The sequence below is a fragment of the Cynocephalus volans genome, chromosome 9, assembly GCF_027409185.1.
Source record: "Cynocephalus volans isolate mCynVol1 chromosome 9, mCynVol1.pri, whole genome shotgun sequence".
Classification (NCBI taxonomy): Eukaryota; Metazoa; Chordata; class Mammalia; order Dermoptera; family Cynocephalidae; genus Cynocephalus; species Cynocephalus volans.
In genome coordinates this window covers 124,661,629-124,681,877 of record NC_084468.1, presented here as the reverse complement: position 1 = coordinate 124,681,877, position 20,249 = coordinate 124,661,629, and the positions used below count along the sequence as shown (strand labels likewise).

General features: G+C 41.5%; 1 protein-coding gene across 1 annotated transcript in view; it reads left to right on the top strand.

Annotated features, from left to right (window-relative positions):
• Positions 1-3,895: 3,895 nt before the first annotated feature.
• RNF150 (ring finger protein 150) overlaps positions 3,896-20,249 on the top strand; it is a 275,301-nt gene continuing 258,947 nt past the window's right edge. Inside the window, exon 1 of the mRNA XM_063108524.1 lies at positions 3,896-4,370. Within this exon, the coding sequence (XP_062964594.1) occupies positions 3,896-4,370 (475 nt within the window). The remainder of the gene's footprint in view (positions 4,371-20,249) is intronic.

Sequence of the window (20,249 nt, the reverse complement as noted above, 5' to 3'; positions counted from 1 at the left end):
ATAACCTAAAACTTAAAAAAAAAAAAAAAATCCTGTTTTCTCCTACTCCAGAATGCAAACTCCATAAAAGCAAGAACCCTATCTGTTTGTTCTTGATTATATACCCAGAGCCTTGGGGATTGGGGATAGGGGGTGTGGGGTGGGGAACCACATCAGCTGAGTGGTTCAAGCAGTGCTACTAGAAAAGAGTTGTATCAGAGGAGAATCATTAGCACAAAGCTAGAAACATATTAATGTCCCCTCAAAAAAGTAAAATTTAAAAAAAAATCGTGAATTGGATTCTGGGTTCTCAGAAAGTGTAGCCTATCGAAACCAAGATTTTATAATCATTACTTTTTTTCTGAACCATTTAAGAGCTAGTTGCAGACAATGTCTCATCACTGCTAAATACTTTAGTGTGCAAATCCCCAACACAAGGACATTCTTCTACAAAACTACAATAAAAACATCCAAAGCAGGAAATCACCAGTGATAAAATACACCATCTAATTGACAAACCTCATTCAATTTTTGCCAATTGTTTTTCTTTTCTGGCCCAGGAGCCAATCTGGGATATTTGTTGCATTATTTGGCATATCTCTTAAGACTCTTCAATTTGGATCAGTTAGTTCTTCTATCTTTGTCTCTCATAAGCTTCAGAGTTTTAAAGAGTAGATTTTGTGGCATGCTTCTCACCCTGAAATCTATCTATCTAATGTTTCCCCACATCCAGGCCATGTATTGGTGGCGGGAATGTGACAGAAATGTGATCTCAGTGCGTCTCATCAGGAGGCACATGATATGATTCATTCCATAACTGTTGCTGCTTGCCATAATCACCTGGTCAATTGACGTCATCCAGGCTTCTCCCCTTTGCAATCAATTAGTATCTTTCTGAAGAAAATTCCTGAAGCTAACATCCTGTTTCATGTCAAACACCCACCCATCAGCCCTCATCCATTGAGGACTCTAGCCTGATCCACCAACGCTCTGTCAAATGGTGAGTTTCTATCTCTATCAATTCCTATTAGTAGGCATTTCTACCATAAAGAAGAACTGTTCCTTCTCCCCTTTTTATTTATTCCACCACTTATTTATTTTAGCATGGATTTATGTTTTATTCAAAAGATTATAATAATGTACTATCACAATTTATTTTCATGCTCAAATTATCTCAAATTTGACCAGTGGGAGCCTTTTCCAGCTGGCCTATATGTTCTTTGACATATTTCCATCATGCTTTGAGCACATCTCTATAAGAGGTTCCATCCCCTGCCCTAGAATTAGCCCTGTTTTCTTTTAATGCAGTACAGTATTTACAAACCAAGACCTTTTGGTCACTTGATGTGTCCTTTGCTTCTAGCCTCTGGAGAGTTATGGAGTACAGTATTTACAAACCAAGACCTTTTTGTCACTTGATGTGTCCTTTGCTTCTAGCCTCTGGAGAGTTATGGTATGTATATATGGTATATATGCATGCACACACATATATACACACATATAGTTTTTAAAAAATGATTTCACACTTATTGTTAATCTAACCGAATGCCTCAGGGGAGTTTATAGCTAGCTTTCTTTCTATATTTGTAAATTCCTTCTCCAACAGTATGAAACATGGTAAGATCTCATTCTACCCAGTATTTTACTTATTGGCCCAATGGCCCTGTAATTAAGCAATCTTCCAGCCATGATGCTGCCTCCTTGACCCTGCCATCTCTTCAGCCTTTAACTTTTCCAAGGGAAAAACAGGGTAATGGGAAGTCATAAATTTTTAATAACGCAGATTGTCCAAGTCTTGTGACTGGAGAAAAATTGCTAAGAGATAGCAAGGTTTGGGAACCACCATGGTTTGTTAAAGGCATCTGTACAGAACGTCATTGGGGGTTCCTAGCCAGGGGACTACTCCCTCTGACCTATGGTGGTTCAGAAATCAGCAGCCAGGCACCTAGACTTTAACCTCCATGGAATCAGGTACTATAAAAAGCACTGTCCCAATTGCCTAGAAGCCTATTTTCTAAAATGAATAAGCTAGGAACACATATAAATCCAGCACATGAAATACCATAGAGACAAATTCTTCTAAATAGTTCTTGTGCCTGCTTCTAATTTGGGTATAGCTGGGCTCTTTGCTTTCCCTTAACAGCCACCAACTGCACATACTATTGCCAGAAAAAGAGAAGTTGTGCTAGTGGACAGTCACTAACAGAAATCTGTAAACATATTAAGGTCCTGGGAAAAGGTGGACTTTGTGTGCTTTTCTTTCTTTCTTTCTTTCTTTTTTTTTTTTGAACTGGGTCCTGGTTCTGAAAGAGTGTCAGGTGGGAAGTACAATGTGAGTGATTGAGAACCATCACACAAATATTTTTAGAGACTATATGGCAGGTATCTCAAGCCAAGAAAACTATTGGTGAGAAGGAATAAACACCACCCAAACATTTAATGGTTAAGGAATTGTGCTGTGTCACAGTTTTAAGAACACTACTGTAGGGGAAATGTACTCTCCACTGACTAGCTGTAATATCTATGCACAACTGGAGAACACATTATGAACAGTAACCCAAACAAACCTCCCTTGCCTGTCGATGCTGGGACTCCTGTGTTACCAGTCATGACAACCAGAAAAAACACAGTGGAGAAATACCTCATCCAGTTTTGTTTCTTATTCTATAAGAAAACAAATGTCACATTTTTGCTTCAGATGGGAGGAAAGAAGCCCACTCCTATACCTACCCCAATAAGGTGGTAGCTACTGTCATGCATAAGCATCACCTGGGAACTTGTAACAAATGTATATTCTGGAGCCCTACCCAGCTCTACTGAATCAGTAACTCTGCGGCAGGGCCGATCAGTCTAAATTAAAACTTAAGTTTGGTAGCCACTGCCCAGATTCCAGGAGTGATGTTCGAAGGATCTCGATACACACCAGCCTTTCACTTTGTCCCTAGGAGGGGTAATCATGGAAGTTAGTGCAGGTCTTCCAGCAAAGGGGACGGTCGTTTACGAGAGGCACACACATTGTGCTATATTTAAGGCGTAGGAAGTAGTTCTCGTGCTCATAGGTCAGGAGGTCGCTTCCCCTTTTACCCCTGCCTGGACCAAGTTGCAGATTGGGGCTGAATTTGAGAGCCGGCAGGGGTCGCTGCTGCCCATAACGAGAGACCGAGTGAGCGTGGCAAGCGAAGCCTGGCAGCTTTGACATCACACTAAGCTCCTCATTGCACGCACACATTACACACACACACACAAACATACAGACACACACACACACGGACAGCGTACTCTTGCCGCCCGCCCGCCCTCTCCCACTCTCTCCACCCCATCCCCCGCAGCAAGTGTGTGCCCCGGCGCTGCCACCCGGCGGAGCCCGGAGCGCAGCGCCCACAGCTCCAGGGAACCGGCGCTCCTCAGAACGGCCGCCGCGGCTGCGGCCGGACCAGCTCACCCCCAACGCCGGGCGGCGGCGGCCGGGACACCCTCGTCAGCACCCCGGACTGCGAGTAGCCGCGCGCGCCCGCCCGCCCCCGCCGGGGCTGGAGGGCGCAGAGCCGTTAGCCCGCACGCTGCTGGGCCCCCTGCCACCCTTATGAGAGGAGAAGCCGGGCGAAGGAGCAGGACGCTCGGTCGCCGGACTCCTCCGCCAGCCCCGGGCGGCCCCTCCTCTCGCGTCCCCCGGTCGCTCGAGAAGCAACATGCAACCGCCGCGCTTCGGCTGAGACGACAAGGGGCCGGCGCCATCCGCTCGCCCGGAATCCGGTCCCCGCGGCGGCTGCGCGTCCCGGCCACGGCCCCTCGGGCCCAGGAGTGAGCAGCGGCGGGAGGAAGAGAAGCGGCCGGCCCGGGGTTGGCCGGGGCTGGGGCGGGGGGACGGCGCGGGGGCACGGCGCGGGGGGAGGGGCGGGGGCCCCGGCGGATAAAGATGGCAATGTCTCTCATCCAAGCGTGCCGCAGCCTGGCCCTCTCAACATGGCTGCTTTCCTTTTGTTTCGTGCATCTGCTCTGCCTGGACTTCACCGTGGCCGAGAAGGAGGAATGGTACACCGCCTTCGTGAACATCACCTACGCCGAGCCCGCGCCGGACCCCGGGGCGGCGGGCGGCGGCGCCGAGCTGCACACGGAGAAGACCGAGTGCGGGCGCTACGGGGAGCACTCGCCCAAGCAGGACGCCCGAGGGGAGGTGGTCATGGCCAGCTCGGCGCACGACCGCCTGGCGTGCGACCCCAACACCAAGTTCGCCACCCCGACCCACGGCAAGAACTGGATCGCCCTCATCCCCAAGGGCAACTGCACGTACAGGGATAAGATCCGGAATGCATTCCTGCAGAACGCCTCCGCCGTGGTTATCTTCAACGTGGGCTCCAACACCAACGAGACCATCACCATGCCCGACGCAGGTGAGCGGCCTGGCGGGTGCGGGGCGAGCGCGGGGGAGGGGAGCCGAGGGCGTGCAGGCTCCGGGAAGGATCCAGCGCCTGCCTCCCGGCTCCTTGCAGGGAAGTCCGTGCTGCGCGGGAGGCAGATGCTTCTCGGCGCTCTGGCCCTATGAAGTTTTGCTCCCCTTCACTTCAGGGGCTTTACCAAGAGGAGGGGAGTCGCTGTGTTGGTGGTTTACCGGGGAGCTCGGAATAGCGCCGCTGGGACGAGGGTTTGCTGATGTGGGCTAACTTTTCCGAGGAAGATCCGTAAGATGGGGTTTGGAGGGCAAGGCTGGGATTTTGTTCTCGGTTAGTGGACGGCCACGCACCTGTTTGGATCGGGTAGATCTGATAACTCAGCTCTGCACTCGGGTGTGTGCATCAGGTATACTCCTGATGCCGGCGTCTGTGTATCAGGAGGTGGGTAGGGTTACCTGCTGGCAGCTCACCACCGCGAACTTGCTCCTTCAAGTCAGGTTTCAGCTCTTTGTGAGAGATCGAGTCTCTTCCTCACCACCCCCCCCCCCCCGCCCCTGGCTGGTTTTATGCATATTCTAAATAATATCAAAAGTACTGTGCTCTGCCAGACTGTCATCCAGAGGAGCTAACAGGCGGGCACGATGGTAAATAATAACAATCCTTAGCAAGCCACGAAACGCATGGTGGTCATAAAAGTTATAACTATTTTTCCAGTGTTGCATTATCCTTTGCCTGATTGGGAGATTAAACATGCTGAAGGTTTTCCTTCTAGTGAGAATGAGATTTCAGTAAGCTTTTCTTAATGATCGCAGGTGCCCCAACTGGAAGTACATTGCTGCCCCCCAAACTCAGCTTAACGCGTATGCCTGACATAAACAATGTTTCAGTGGAGGAACAAAAAAAAAAAAAAAAAAAAAAAAAAAAAAATTTTTTTTTAAAGGCCTATCTCCGAGGCCTGTCAGCATAAGCCAATAAGTTTTAACAAACTAGCCTCCTTGAGTCCAGGGTTGCTGTTTGTATCTGTGTGCCTGAGAAGCGGTCCCTCCTTCCCCAGAGGGATTCCTGGGCTGAGGCTGTGACAGCCAGTGGATAGAGGGAGGGAGAGAAATGACAGATGCATTTTCTGAGTGGAGTCGTCTAATCAAAAATATTATTTTCTTCAAAAGCCAGCTTTTAATAAACAGGTATGCTCCTGAAATGAAACACCAAGCTTTGGCTACGATTGGGGTGTTCTCTTTGGGGACAAGTTTCCATTCCAAGAGATCATGTAACCCATTAGTGAAATATTCAGTTGGTTTGCCTCCAGTAATCAATACCAGCTGCTTTAGTCAAGGAAATTTGTCAAACTTACCACAAACAGGTGGGGTGGGGAAATTTTTGAGACTTCTAAAGCACAGGCCAGATTAATGCAGTATTAATTAAGGAAGAGGAGGAGAGGCAGTTAACTTCTCAGGAAAGTTATGGTACAGCATTTTAGAAGCATTTGATAGATTTTCTTGAGCTCAACAGTTTTCTAGGGGAAAAGATTATACTCTGACCTTAAGTCATAGAAGTGCTTCTTCAACCTTTGATATTCAAGGGTGTTAAAGACTATGGAAGAACACTTTAAGTCATCTAAGGTATTTTTAAGTAAACATATTATTTAATATCTAAAACCTTGTTGAGGGGAGGAGGTGTGAAGGAGGTTTTTGTTTTGGTTCTTTAAACTCCAAGAAGATTGTTAGCTGACTTTGCAGGATTCTTTAAATGTTTCTTTGTGCGTATGTATGAAATCTTAAACTCAAATTCTGTGAACACAAAGAGGCATCATTTGTTCCTGTCTACAAAGATTCTCTAGAACTGCCAACACATTGGATCAATTAGTGGCTTGCCTATTTTTAAAGAAAGCAATAAGCTGATTTTCCACACAAATGATGCTTGATTAAGACATAGCAGGAGTAAAAAGTTTAGTAATAGTTTGAAAGTTAAAGGCTAAAAAAGCGTAAAGGAAACTCTTTACTATCTAGTTGTTTTCTGTTTCCAAAAATGTTAATGATGTATCTGCTAATAGTGAAGAGTCTTCATGTTAGCTTTTCACAATTTGCCACATTAAAAGTCTCTGTTCACTTTAGTCAGACACTGCAGTGATTTCTGCTGGAGTCTCATTATAAGGAGATACATGACTGGGTAGCGTAGTAATCCCTTCACTCTGCTCTGAAATTCTTCTGCCTCAGTCTGAAACAGTACCAGCACTGGTCTGGCTGTCAGTGTCTTATACTTAGGTTCAGGATTTGAAGGCTTTACTTTTTCTAGTTAAATTTGAGTCAGATTACTAAATCCACCTTATGAAACTGTGGACATTTTTATGCTAATCAAATATTCTTTATTTTGTGAACTGGGGATGCAATATACTAGTTCCTTATATTTACAATCTTTTAAATTCAGTCTTCAAAAGGTTTTATAAAACGTGAAGGCTGATGTTATATCACCTCTTCTCTAGATCCTTTATTTTTGGAACTGATAGCTTTCAGGTGAGGAGAAGATGTGCCTTTAGAGTTATGCAACCCATCAGTTAGCATCTATGAACTTGGCGTGATATGACCTCAACCCTTTATCATTACATTCAATTAAATAGAATTTTTTTCCTTTTCATATAACTTTTCTTTTCCTTTTTTCTTTTCCTGCTTAAATGATTTTGAGTTTCTGCCACTTTTGCAATTATGATTTGTTATTCATAAAGACCCAGATTCTTCTGGGATATACTACAGACCAGTAGTTTTTACTTTATAATGAGTTACTTTCCCCTTCCTGATCCCCAATATAACAGCTGTATTGTGATATAGTTTTCATCTATGCAATTCACTCATTTAAAGTATACAATTCAGTGGTTTTTGGTATATTGACTGAGTTATGCAACTGTCACCACTATCTAATTCCAAAAAAAAACACCCCTTGTACCCCTTAGCAGTTACTCCCCATTATTCCCTAACCCTCCAGCCCTAGGCAAACACTACTCTGCTTTCTCACTCTCTATATTTGCCTCTTCTGTACATTTCATGTAAGTGGAATCATAATGTGTGGATTTTTGTGACTGGCCTCCTTCATTTAGCATGTGTCCAAGGTTCATCAAGGTTGTAGCTTGTATCAGTACTTCATTCCTTTTTACTGCCAAATAATATTCTATTGTATGGTGTAGTGTTTCAGCAATAGCTATGCTAATTGGTTAAGGCAATTGTTGGAATACTGCTGACGCAGCAAGACGTGACTAAAGCCAAAATGTTTCATTGTTTTAGTTACACTAAGTTTTCCATTTGTATTGTCTGGGCTAGGGGTTAGGACCCACAGACCCTTCAAACCCGTTGTACAGACTGGGTCACAGACCCCTCACATAGGTAATTGGGAAAGATCCCGAGAGCCGTTGGCAAACAGCACGAGCTCAATCCTTAGCTTCCTCAGTATGGCAGCAGCCTGCAGCAGATCCATCAGCAGCAGTAGCGGCCTCCCTGAGGCCCCCACTGGGGGCATCCTGGGAGCTGGGGGCCACCATGGATCCGAGCCATTCATCCTTTATACTTAAGTCCGATAACCTAGGACACCCGGGAGCACATATGCACCTACATTAGACAGTAACCAAGGAACACCTGGGCACACATGCATCGTTACGTATTTATATCAAATTCTTGGCAAGATTCCGAACCCCCGAGGGACCCTGACCATTTATCTTCACTTTCCCTCCATATGGATAGAGAATAAGGCTGCTGTGAACATTCATGTACAAATTTTTGTGTGGACATTTCTCTTGGGTATATTCCTAGGAATAGAATTTCTGGGTCATGTGGCAACTGTGTGGTTTAACCTTTTGATGAACTGCCAGACTGGTTTTCATAGCATGTGTACCATTTCAGATTCCCACTGGCCGTGTATGGGGGTTCCAATTTCTTCACATTCTGGTCAACACTTATTATTATCCATCTTTTTTATTTCGTCCATCCAAGTGAATGTGAAGTGGTAGCTTCATTGCAATTTTTAAGTTGCATTTCCCTGGTGACTAATAGTTACTTTATAACACACTCTTAATTCTTTTTCTGCTTTTCATTTTGCTCCCTTTCCTCCTAATGCCGGCCATTATTCTTTTCTGGACTTTGAACTCATACACTTTTTGTCCTAGGGGAAAGAGTGATTAATAGAGAAAATCCACCTCTCCCAGTTAAAAACAAACAAACAAACAAAAAAACCCAGAGATTTATATGTCTATATATGCCCCATATAATGGGATGTGAGGGACCACATGTTAATTGCAAGAGCAACAGGGGCTGGGGGAGCAAAGCAAAAAGCTATGCAGGAATGGTACAGCCTACACCTGGAGAGAGCCCCATAAGCAAACTTCCAGGTTTAGGTAATGGCAGTGAGACCCAAATTATCTCCTCAGAGCTAGTTTGTGTGTGCAACTTCTTTTAATGTACCCTGAGAAAAATGAATATATCATAAATTTGTAGAGCCAGTTTAGGGGACTGGTTAATTAGGGGTATAGCCTCTAGAGCCAATAACCACTTGGATTTGGGTCCTGGCTCTGTTACTTTCTCATGTGTTTCTTTGAGCAAGTTACTCAACCTCTCAGGGCTTGAGTTTCCTAACTTGTGAAATGGAGGATAGTAGGTAGCATCTATCTCTGCTGCTTGTTATGTGAATTAAATGGGTTTGTACATGTGCAGTGCTTACATCTGTAGCCGGCACATAGTAGTTATAAGCATTGAACTCGGTGACACACACGAACCAAAGACTAGATCACCATAACCCTGGGGGTTAATGAAGCCCTGGCAGCCTTGGGGAAGAACTCTTTATTTATCCCTTCATGCTTTAGAGGCCAAAGCAGTTGTGCAAGTTTGTTTGTTGTCTTCATGATTTGAGACACAGGGTATTTCAGCTTCCTCTGATGATTGGTGAACATTTTCAGATTCTCCTGTTGCGTTTGCCCTTTCTCTGGCTTAAATTGAAATCTCATCACAGCAGGGACATGTATGATAAACATATCAAATCTGTGTATGTAGGCTATCTGTGACAAATTTGTGATGTCAAAGTGATACATTTTCTTTTTTTCCTTTTTTAAAGACTGTTTACTCTCTTTCTGTTTGTCTATTGCTAGTATATAGTTAAGGGGAAATTAAACATCTTGCTGTCTAGGAAGAATTTTGGAGAGACTGAGTCCCAAATAGCCACTTGGAGATGGGGGAAGGGATGAGATATAGTTGCAGTAACTATTTAGAGCAAGCTCAGCCCTTGAAATGAGGAACCTAGAATGGAGTATATCCATATATTCTAGACTTCTCCAAAGTTGGAGGTGAAAACATAGGCAATTTAGTGAGGCTCTTCCCTGTATAGGCAGGTGCTGAGAGTTTAATTCAGGGATTCATGCTACCTTTATGGCCATTACTTTAATTGCTGAAGTCTATTTTTGCCTTAATCTCTGTAAAGGAACTAGCTGCTTTAATTCTTCTCAACACTTGTATTTTTCTAGAATATATATGTGCAGTTTTATTTCATATTTCCCTTTAAGTGATATGTTTAACTCTCTTTTTCAACATATTGTAGCCCTCCCTTTGGGTGGTAATCATATTGACTAAATAGGGCTTAGTCTGTGCCAGGCACATTCTAAGCACATTATGTGTATTAATTCTCACAATATTGTTATGAGATAGGTACTCTTATAGTGCTCTTTTCGTAGATGAGAAAACTGAGGCAAACTAAGGTGGCTTGGTCATGCAGGTAAGTGGTAAACCTGGGTTTGCAAACGCAGACACTCTGTCTCCTGAGTCTGTTTATAGTTACTGCTCCTATACTCTTTCAACCTGAAACAATACTGTAAAAACTGGATGTGGACAATGAATACTTAATAATGGATACAGAAAGTGATATAAGACAGATTCCTATTTCAGAGTATTTTGACAAGGCTATAGGCCAGATGCATTGTTGACTTGCAGGAATGCATTTCTGTATGGGAGAAGTGGGATGTTATATTTGGGGCTGTCCTGCTCCAGGCCTACCTCTGATGAACCATTTGGCTTTGGGTCAGTCACTTCTTTTATTCTCGGCTTCAGTTTTCTCACATAAAATGTACAGTTTGAGCTGTTTGAACTCTAAAATTTATTCCATACATATATTCAAAAATCAGGATATTTCCACTAAAATTCAAATTTCTGGCTTTTCTTGAGCAGAAAATCTGGCAATAGGGGCCTGTGATCCTGCAAGGCAAGAGGTGGCTGGAGCAGAGCAGTGGCCTGTTGTTTGGCTGGGCTCTGTGTCCAAGTCCCCATCACTTTTCATGGTCTGGCTCTTGGTCTGTATTCCTTGCCTTAACCCTGAGATTAATGTGTCGGGGTCCCCAGCTTTATGGAGTATAACTAGGGTTAACGGGGAGATGTTACAGAAAACAGGCTTGGTTAAGCAAAGGAAAAAAATAGATAAGCATAGAAGTGTTCGAAATGGAAGATGTTTCCTTGGGAGGTAAACTTTTTCTGGTGTTCAGATTGAAACTGAATGGGAATGTTGTGGAATTGCTGATCCTAGAATTCAAGCATATAATTCCAGTGGATGATGCCTTAAGGGCCTTCCCAAGCCTAAGAGTACATGATTCTCTATCATTTAGGTATTTAAGAAACATATTTCTTAAGTACCTCAGTTCCCACTTCATTTTTCTCATAAATTACATACAGAAAAGGTATCATTTATGCTTAGTCTTAATCTCCCATGCCAAAACAATCTCACCCGTTTAGTATGCATGTATGTATGTATTTATTTTGCACTAAACTATAACTCTTCACCTGTCTCTCTACTGGCAGACAGATATCCAATAGCCAGGAATTCCAGACTATTATTAAAAACCATAATTCATCATAAGTGTTAAATAACATTCTTGGCAGTGTAACAATATGGCCTGGGCATTTCAAGAAACTGTATGACTTGTTTACACATTTTAGTTCATAGAAATACATATGTGGGGGATTTGGAAGGAATACCTTCTAATCTGTAATAAGAATTTGATCCTTATCTCTCCTGCTGCCTCTCTTCTAAAAATCCTCTGGCTTCTCAAAAAGGAATAATTTTGTGACCATGAAATCTGGAAATGTCCAGAAAGAATCTGGAGCTTTTTATTTATAGCTCATTCTTCTAGTTTTCAGAAAGGAGTGATGATGCCTCTGTCACAAAGTTAATTTTTTTAGAAACTAGTCTCAGTGTTTGGGAAGAAAAGCTTAACCATTATTGTTGCATTTCTGGAAATGAAACTTGGCGTATAAAGAATGTGGTATTTTGATAGCCCCTGAAAATCTTCAGTTTATCCCTAGAAAAGGTTCTTCATCATGTATATACTGTAAAGAGGATCTTACTTATTGTTGAGTGACTGAAGTGACAGTGGCGTTTGGTGTATTTGATAATGTAAATTGAGAGATGCTAAACTTGAATTAAAATGAAATTCAAATCCTATTCAGATTATCTCAGCTCTCAAGGATTTTGTTAGTAGTATAAAAATTGGGAGAAACAAGACAGTGTTTTGTGTGATTGTTCTACTAAATCACAATTATAGTTCAATTAAATGGAAAACTTGTCTACATATATTATATAACCTTTACTTTTATTTTAAATTTTGAGGGATTAGTAACTTGGCAGTTTAATTTATGGTAGGATAAGTGTGCTTTAAATATTGAAGCCAAAATATTAATGACTGTGGTTAGATCTAGTTATTTTTTCTATAGTAAAAGTGGAAAATTAAATTTGTTTCAAATTTATAGTTATAAGTTGATTTCTTTTATTTATTTATTTTTTTTTTGACCAGTAAGAGGATCGTAACCCCTGGCTTGGTGTTGTCTGCACCACGCTCAACCAGTGAGCGCACCAGCCATCCCTGTATAGGATCTGAGCCCGCGGCCTCGGCGCTAACAGCAGGGGCACTCTCCCAAGTGAGCCATGGGGCTGGCCCCATAAGTTGATTTCTATAAGTAGCCTTTACTTTTTTCTTTTTAATTTTGCCCATTCCACAATATATAGTGGTATTTACAAAAAAGTTTTCAGTAGAAGCAAGCATCATTTGTCATAAAATTAAAGATTGTGCATTGGAATGTTAGGCATTTTTATATTCAATGTGTGCACATGAATTTCATAGTAGAGATTTTTTAGAAAAAGATTTTTAGAAATGATTTTGTATTAAATGTATGGCTTATTCATGTCCCTTCCAGGCAGAGAGATATAAAGAGTACATAAGAGTATATTAAGAAGGTCTCCAGGAAATGTTTTGCTTCTTAACCGATTCAGCCTGATATATCTTCATCATAAATGGCTTTTTATGTACATAGTCCACTTATGCACTATTGAAAAGGCAAAAACTTGAGGTTTTTTGGAGGTGTTGTCAGTGGACATACACAGATGTTCTTTTTCCCGGTTCCTACTTTCTACAGAAGATATTCATCTGGCAGTTCTGTAGCCGTAAAGATATTCATCTGGCAGTTCTGTAGCCGTAAAGATATTCATCTGGCAGTTCTGACTAGGCCTACATTAGAAAAGTAATTCCAAATGACCCAAAGAATAGTGAAGAGAGAAGATGTTTTCCCCTTGATTTATCAGGAAGGTGCTTGGAATGTTCTTCTTCCCAGATACCCCTAGGGCTGTCCACTTCTTCAGGTCTCTTCACTATTGTGACCCATCACTAAGTCAGTCCCTAGCCACTCTATTTTAAAATAGCACCCCTCCTCATCCCCAGCACACCCTACCCATCTCCCTGCTTCACTTTACTCACTGTCCACATATTTACTCTCTGTCTCCTCCCACCAGAATGTAAGCTGCAGTGGAGCAGAGCTTTGGGTTATTTTTTTGTTCATGGTTAAGTTCCCCCAGCCTAGAACAGTCCCTGGCACTTGGAAAGTGCTCAGTAAAATCTGCTAAATAACCTGGAGACCAAAAAGATGGACTATGTTAACATGTTAGTCTCTAATTTCATGAAAAAATATAATTCTCTGACATTAGACATTTTTTTCTTAGCTTTTGGCTTTTATAAATGAGGTCAGGGAGATTCTAATTTGAGTCTCCCAGTTTACATGTTTATTCATCTTGTAGAATGTGGCACGAAGTGGGTGCCTGGTTTGTGTCCTTGGTCTGAGGGGAAAAAGACATACTGGTAACAAGCAGAAGGAAATGGGATAGCCCCCCAAAATGTAATCAAATACAATTCTGTGCGCATGCTTACTGTCTTGCAGTTTTTAAAAAATGTGTATACAAGGGGACTTCAGAAAGTTCATGGAAAAATAGCATTAGAAGGTAATATGAATCTTCCCATTAACTTTTTGAAGACCCGTCATATATAATTTTATTTCAAATGAAACGCATATGCCATATAGAAAAATTTTCAAATGTAGAACATTAAAAAAATAAAAAAAGAAGATAATAAAAACCATGTATAACCCAACCATTCATTTACTCTAGTATTTTTTCATTATATTTGCTTTTGCCAAATTAGGAATATATTGCATATGTTTTGTAGCTGTTTAAAATTTAATGGTGCATTTTGAAATTTCCATGTGTAAAGCAAAGCAAACCATAACTAAAGCCAAAATGGTTTTGTTATTTTAGTTATTATTTTAGTTGTACTAAGTTTCCATTTACATTGTCAGAGCTAGGGCTCAGATCCTTCAAACCCATTGTACAGACTGGGTCCCCAGACCCCTCACACGCAGGTCCGTGCTAGATAATTGGGAAAGATTTGGGGAGCTGTTGGCAGACGACACAAGCTCAGTCCTCAGCGTCCTCAGTGGCAGCATCTTACAAGTCCGGAGCAGCAGCCTCCATTGGCAATAGTGGCCCCCACCACGCCCTCCCATGCCCCCTCGGGGCATCCCGGGGGTGGGAGGTGCCATGGATCAGAGCCACTCATCCTTTATACTTAAGTCCATAACCCAGAACATCTGGGTGCACATGCGCAATTACACTAGAGGATAACCAAGGAACACCTCAGCGCACGTGCCTATTCACGTCAAATGCTCGGCAAGATTCTGAACATCTGAGAGGCCCTAACCATTTTCCTATATTTTCCCAACACCATGATTCTTCCGTATTTCTGTGATGTTTCCACTTTTCTCTTGCATAAACAGTGCTATATTAAATATCCTTATGTAAACATGAGTGCATGTCCATGATTTCCTTTCTTAGATCAAGTTCTGTAATGTGGAATTAGAGTGGAGACTATTCGTGCATAGCTGTAGAGCAGTGTTTTTGTTTGTTTTGTTTTTTAACAGCCTGTTCAGTGAAGTCTTCAGATATAATCACTAGTGTGGAGTTCCTTAAAAGGAGAAAAAAAAATCTGTCAGTTACTGAAAGATGTGGTGCTGCTGTAGTGTCCTGTCACGGCTTTTCAGCATCACTTTGCTTCAAGCTGGATTAGTTTGACAGCTGAGGCAAGACACGGAAGGTGGAGAATCAGAAGAAATGAAACCTTAGTGATAGAATCATTAGGATTAGTATTAGTGAAACCCTTGCCTGTTTCTTACACTCCTGTGAATCTGGGGGATGGATGTTGAATGCATATTGAACCAGCAGTTAGGAAACTCAGGTTCCAGTTGTGGTTTTACTTCAAATTGGCTTTATTTTTGGCAAGTCACTTCCCCCAGGTTCCATTTTCTTTCATTTGAAAATGTTGAGCAGGAGGCTTCTGGAGGGGAACTTAGTTTAGTTCAGTGACTCTCTACCCTGACTGCACACTGGAATTACCTGGGAAGTTTGAAAATTAAGGATGCCCAATTCCCACCTACAGAGATTCTGGTGGGAAGAGATTCAGTTACTCTGCAGAATAACTGGTCTGGTGGTAGGAAGGGGACCCCACAGATGTTTTCAATGTGCACCCAGGGTTGACAGCCACTACACTGGGTGAATCTGAAGTCTCCCTCAAGTTCTTATATCACATGGTTCTTTATTAATAATTTAAAGAAATAGTGTTTTTTCCTTTGAAGATATCAAAATCCTACACGAAAATAATTTAAAATTTCCCAAGGACTATAATGATAAACGATGAGGGTGTGAACAGTAAGTATGGCTTCAATCATGAATTAGTTTGTTACTAATAATAACTGGATTTTGGAGACCAGCAAGAAGCAAAAAAAAAAAAAAGGCTAACATAACAAGTACAGGAAAGCACACAAACTTCTGTAAAACAGTCATAAAGGGTACCATAAAGAGTCAGACATTTTAATTAAATCAGGTGAAATCTTATTTATATGTTAAATATTCATCTTGATTGCAGTTTTCTAAGCTTAAGAAGTAGAGGTAGCATGTTATTTTTACCAAGTAGGCAGTTCCACTCATCGTGATTGTCATTACCCAGTTTGGGAGGCAGACTAAGGGGATAGTGAAAAAGAGGATTCTGGTAGACCACTGACCGGGTTCTGGGCCCTGGTACAGTCACTTGCCTAGGGAGACATAAAGCAATCTAGGGCTGGAGATAGAAATTTGAAGTCATTCAGTTGATGAGAGTGAGATGCCAAAATTCTAGGATGAGAGCTGCAGTGGAAAAGGAGCTGTGAAGAACTGTGTGTCTTGCTGGGCAAAGAGGGTCTGGAAGGTCCGGAAGCAAGTGTTTAAGCCTTGGAATCCTCCCCTGTAAAATTAGTGTCCTGTGTTACCGACAGAACTTCTGTGAAATCTTATACTACATAATGCAGTAAAGGGGCAACTCTGAGCATTCAATAAATGTTAACTGTAATTATTATCAAAAGAAACATACACTGAATCTGACCACATCTCACACTGTTATCACCAGTGGAGTCCAAGCTTTCAGGATCTCTTGCCTGAACTGCTGCAGTGACCTCTAGCTGATGTCCAGCTTCCATTCCCACCCCCTGCAATCTGTTCCCCATACAGCAGACAGAGTGAACCTTTAAAAATGTAAATCAAAGGCAATCATTCCCTTGCTCAAATCTTCCAGGGCCGGGACCTTCCATCATGCTTGGAACTAAGTCAGAGTTCTTGCCATTCTTCCAGGGCGCTCCCTGCCTGCCTCCTGTGCAGCCTCTTTTCCTACCACACTTCCCTTCCTGCCTTCTTGTTGGTCCTTAAATGCTCCAAACTTGCTTCTACCTCGGGGCCTTTGAACTCTCTTTTCTCAGATTGTTAGCAGAATTATTGTTTAATCACACAACAGACAATCATCTGAACATCTCTTTATGCTTCTGAAATATTTGAGAATGACTCCCAAACAAGAATATCTAGTAGCCATTTATCTATTTCCTGCATATTTAACAATCTCATTATATTTTTTTAAAAATCGAGCTTGTTATTGTGCCACTTATACTCTGAGAAAAGTATCTTCCTGCAAAGTACGATTTGGTAGTATTATAGAATCATGGAGTTTTATTGCTCCAGTGAGCAGGGAGAGTCCTGTTCTTTGTACTATGAGGTACAAAGGTATCAAGTACAAATCCTTAATTTCTGCGCATTTCCCCCTGATGTTTACATGGTCCACTTCTTCCCATCCTTCAGTTCTGCTCTGTTCTCCCTTTATCAGAGAGTTTTCTCTGGCCACTGTGAAAAAATTACATCTGCTTCTCATTCTCTCTTCTCTTAGCCTCCCTTATTTTTCTTATCACTATTTGAAATTGTGTTTCATTAATTAATTTACTCCATTACTGTATATCCCTATGAGAGTATAAATTCCATGTTAACAGCTATATTTTTAGAGCTTGGCACATAAAAAGGCATTCAGTAGATAGTATTGAAAATGTGAATGAATGATAGAATATGACAGGTCTTCAAAAAAATTCATGGAAAGATTCATATTGTCTTTTAATTCTGCTTTTTCCACAAACTTTTTGAAGTGCCTTCATAGGTTCCATCCATAATTCTCAGGTGCAGTGCTCACTGAAGGCATGAAGTAATGACTTATATTAAACATACTTTGTCTTATGTTGAAGGCAAGGTTTAATCTAATGATTGAAAACTTAATTCCATATCTTGTGCACAGCAGAACTATTCTTGCTGAGACTGTGCTAAGAGATCCATATACTCTCTAACCTGAACTTAATCTTTGATAAGGTACCTCCTGTTAGGCCCTTTCCTGCTGTCGAGAACAGAGAACTAGGGAAAGGGTAGTGCACTGTGCCCTTCATCCTTTGGCTTCCCTTTGGGGATGGTGAGAGGCCTGTAGCAGGAAGCCAGTCATTATTTCCTGAACTCTTCTATTATCATGCCAGCGTTTCTGAAGAGACCTGGATGCCTACTTCCTTGGTAGCTGTGAGAAAGTGCTTCTCTGTTCTGAGGACCTTTGCTTTGGAGGTCTGCAAGGGGACTTTTTATAGAAATTGGAATAGGAATGTCCTTTGGAGTCAGCTGTTATCAAATACAGAAAGAAATCTCAAAAAAGTAGCTGGGCATGGTGCTGCCTGAATGATCTTACTGGGATTTGGGCATCTGGTAGACCTAATGCCTCAAGGGGCCCTTAGTATTATGAGAAGGAATTCTTACAGATTGGTAGTAAACCCTACCTGTATAGATGTATGTATGGATCTGTCTCTATGTACATGCTGCTTCATTTCAGAAGAATTTTAAAGTCAGTGGGGCAGAAAGAAGGATGTCAGGATTCCTCCAAATGAAGGAAATATCAAATGACAAATGACCAGTAAGATATGTCAGGCTATGACCTTTTGGGCAATGAGAGAACTATGAGAGAGAGCTCAGGTTTTCTCCTTAAATCAGAATAAGAAAAGTGGCAGTAGTTAAAACCGTGTTTTGCTATAATAATTGAAATTTACTCCAGAATTAATTTAATCTCCTATGTATTTACATGCCTTTACTTTTGAAGAATTCTCTGCATAGATAGTTTGAAGTGATTAGGTAAAATCCTTGTTTTAATAGTTCATTTCTTAGGTAATCCATATATTGTATCATTACTTTGTTCTTCCTGACTTTTATTAGTACATTTATTATGTGAAACTGATTTCATTTTATTGGGTTTAATTCTTTAGTACGTGGTTGTCTCTCCTCCTGGACTGTGAGTTTCCTGAGAGAAGATATTTTGTGGGTTCAGCTCCTGTGCTGGTGACTAGCGCAGTTTTCTCAGTGATTTCCCATCTGTGGTAATATTAGCTAATTGTTCTGATTAATCATGACGCTTCTTGATGCCATTCACCTGGTGGGAGGTACTTGGCTTTTAGATTGTTGAAAGTGTAAATCAGCATCTCTGAGGCTTGCCTTGCAATCTAACCTACACAATAGAGCTAAATGCCCTTGTCACAGGGATATGCTCAGAAAAAGCATGAAGTGATGCTTTATTACAATTCAAGTTTCGTACGGTAAAAAGTCATTATTAGTCTTTTTCATCCTTTGACCTTTGTCACTATCTTGAAAAGCCTTCACCTAATTAAAACTCGATTCTTTTAAATTTGGAAGTCTTACTCTTTTTAGTATCTCTAAATGACTGTTGTAATTTGGCTTACTGCTATTGAAACTAATCAACTTTCTTTTCTATTGAGATACTATATTGAGTATATCCTAGTTTATTACTCATAAAAAGCCTTTTGTGTTCGAGCTTATTAATTTAGTCATATTGTACAAAAATACATTATAGGTAGGAGGGGTTAAAGCCATTGTCTTCAGTGAAGCTAATTAGAATTCAAGAATTCATTTTGTATCATAGCGTAACCGTGAACCTGCTTGACATTTTTATATTTAGTCTTTGAAAAGGTGGACATAATTACTACAGTATGCTTTGTGCGTTTTAGGGTGAGTGATGTTTTGGTATTAAAATAAAATTTGTGAGTAGGTTAAAATATTGGAACAGTGCGTGCTGTCACTATTAATAATTGTGGTTCACTGACTTGTGCAAATATATTCTGCTGTGTTTCCTGTTTGTAATTCATCACATTTAGCACTTGATCAACTTAAATAAGAAAACAGAAAAATGAAAGCTCAAACTTTGGGACTTGATTGATTGATTGATTTGGTAATGGAAATGGGGAACCACTTTGCAGGGGAACAGTATCCCTGAAATAGGCCATTACCTTTTCTGGCTGGTTTGGTAACCACCATGTTGCTAAAAAACAAATGTGTTGTCACACAGGAAGACTGATTGGTGACTCAGTTTCATTGAGCATCCATCCTATTACTTCAGGGAGAGTCTCAGTCCAAAATTCCATCCATCTTTTTCAAGGAAGGGGAATTTCTCATAAAGTGGGCAGTACTACCCTTTATAGATGGAAGGCAGTTTGAGTAAGTCACTATCTCAACACCGTATAGGCCGGCCCGTGGCTCACTCGGTAGAGTGCGGTGCTGATCAACACCGTATGGCAGGTTTTCCATAAGTGTACAGTGTTTGCACTTATTTAAAGTGCTCCAGATTGAGAAAAACCTAAGATACAAGAAATCCAGGATCATCCAGATTTGTTGTATTCATTGCTGAGGTCACAGAACAGCAGGGTTCAAATGCAACTGGTTACGTCACAGTCCTTTCCACTTGCCAGTGACCATTGTCTGAGCACCCAAGTGCCAGTCAAAATCGGACCATGCCTCAGTATTCATGAGGGTAGGGTCCTGACACCAGCTCCCCAGGGACCAGCACCTGTGTAACTCTGGCAAAAGAGTTCCAAGTGAGATGACCAGATGATATTGGGAAACCTATCAGCAGCCACTATGTGAGGGACATTCTAAGCAGCCATTGAGCTCTGCTTCTCACACACCCTGTCTTCTCTTGTCTTGGGAGAGCACACTATTGAGGAAAATTCTCTATTTTTTGAGTAAGGTGGGGCATGCTTCCTTTCTATAAATTACCCCTTCTAGTCACAGGATTATATATTAAGTTTATCACTTTACTCATTAGGGGAACTCAGCAACCTTTGTTAGATTGGGTAAGTATTAGAAGGAAGAGAGTTGCCA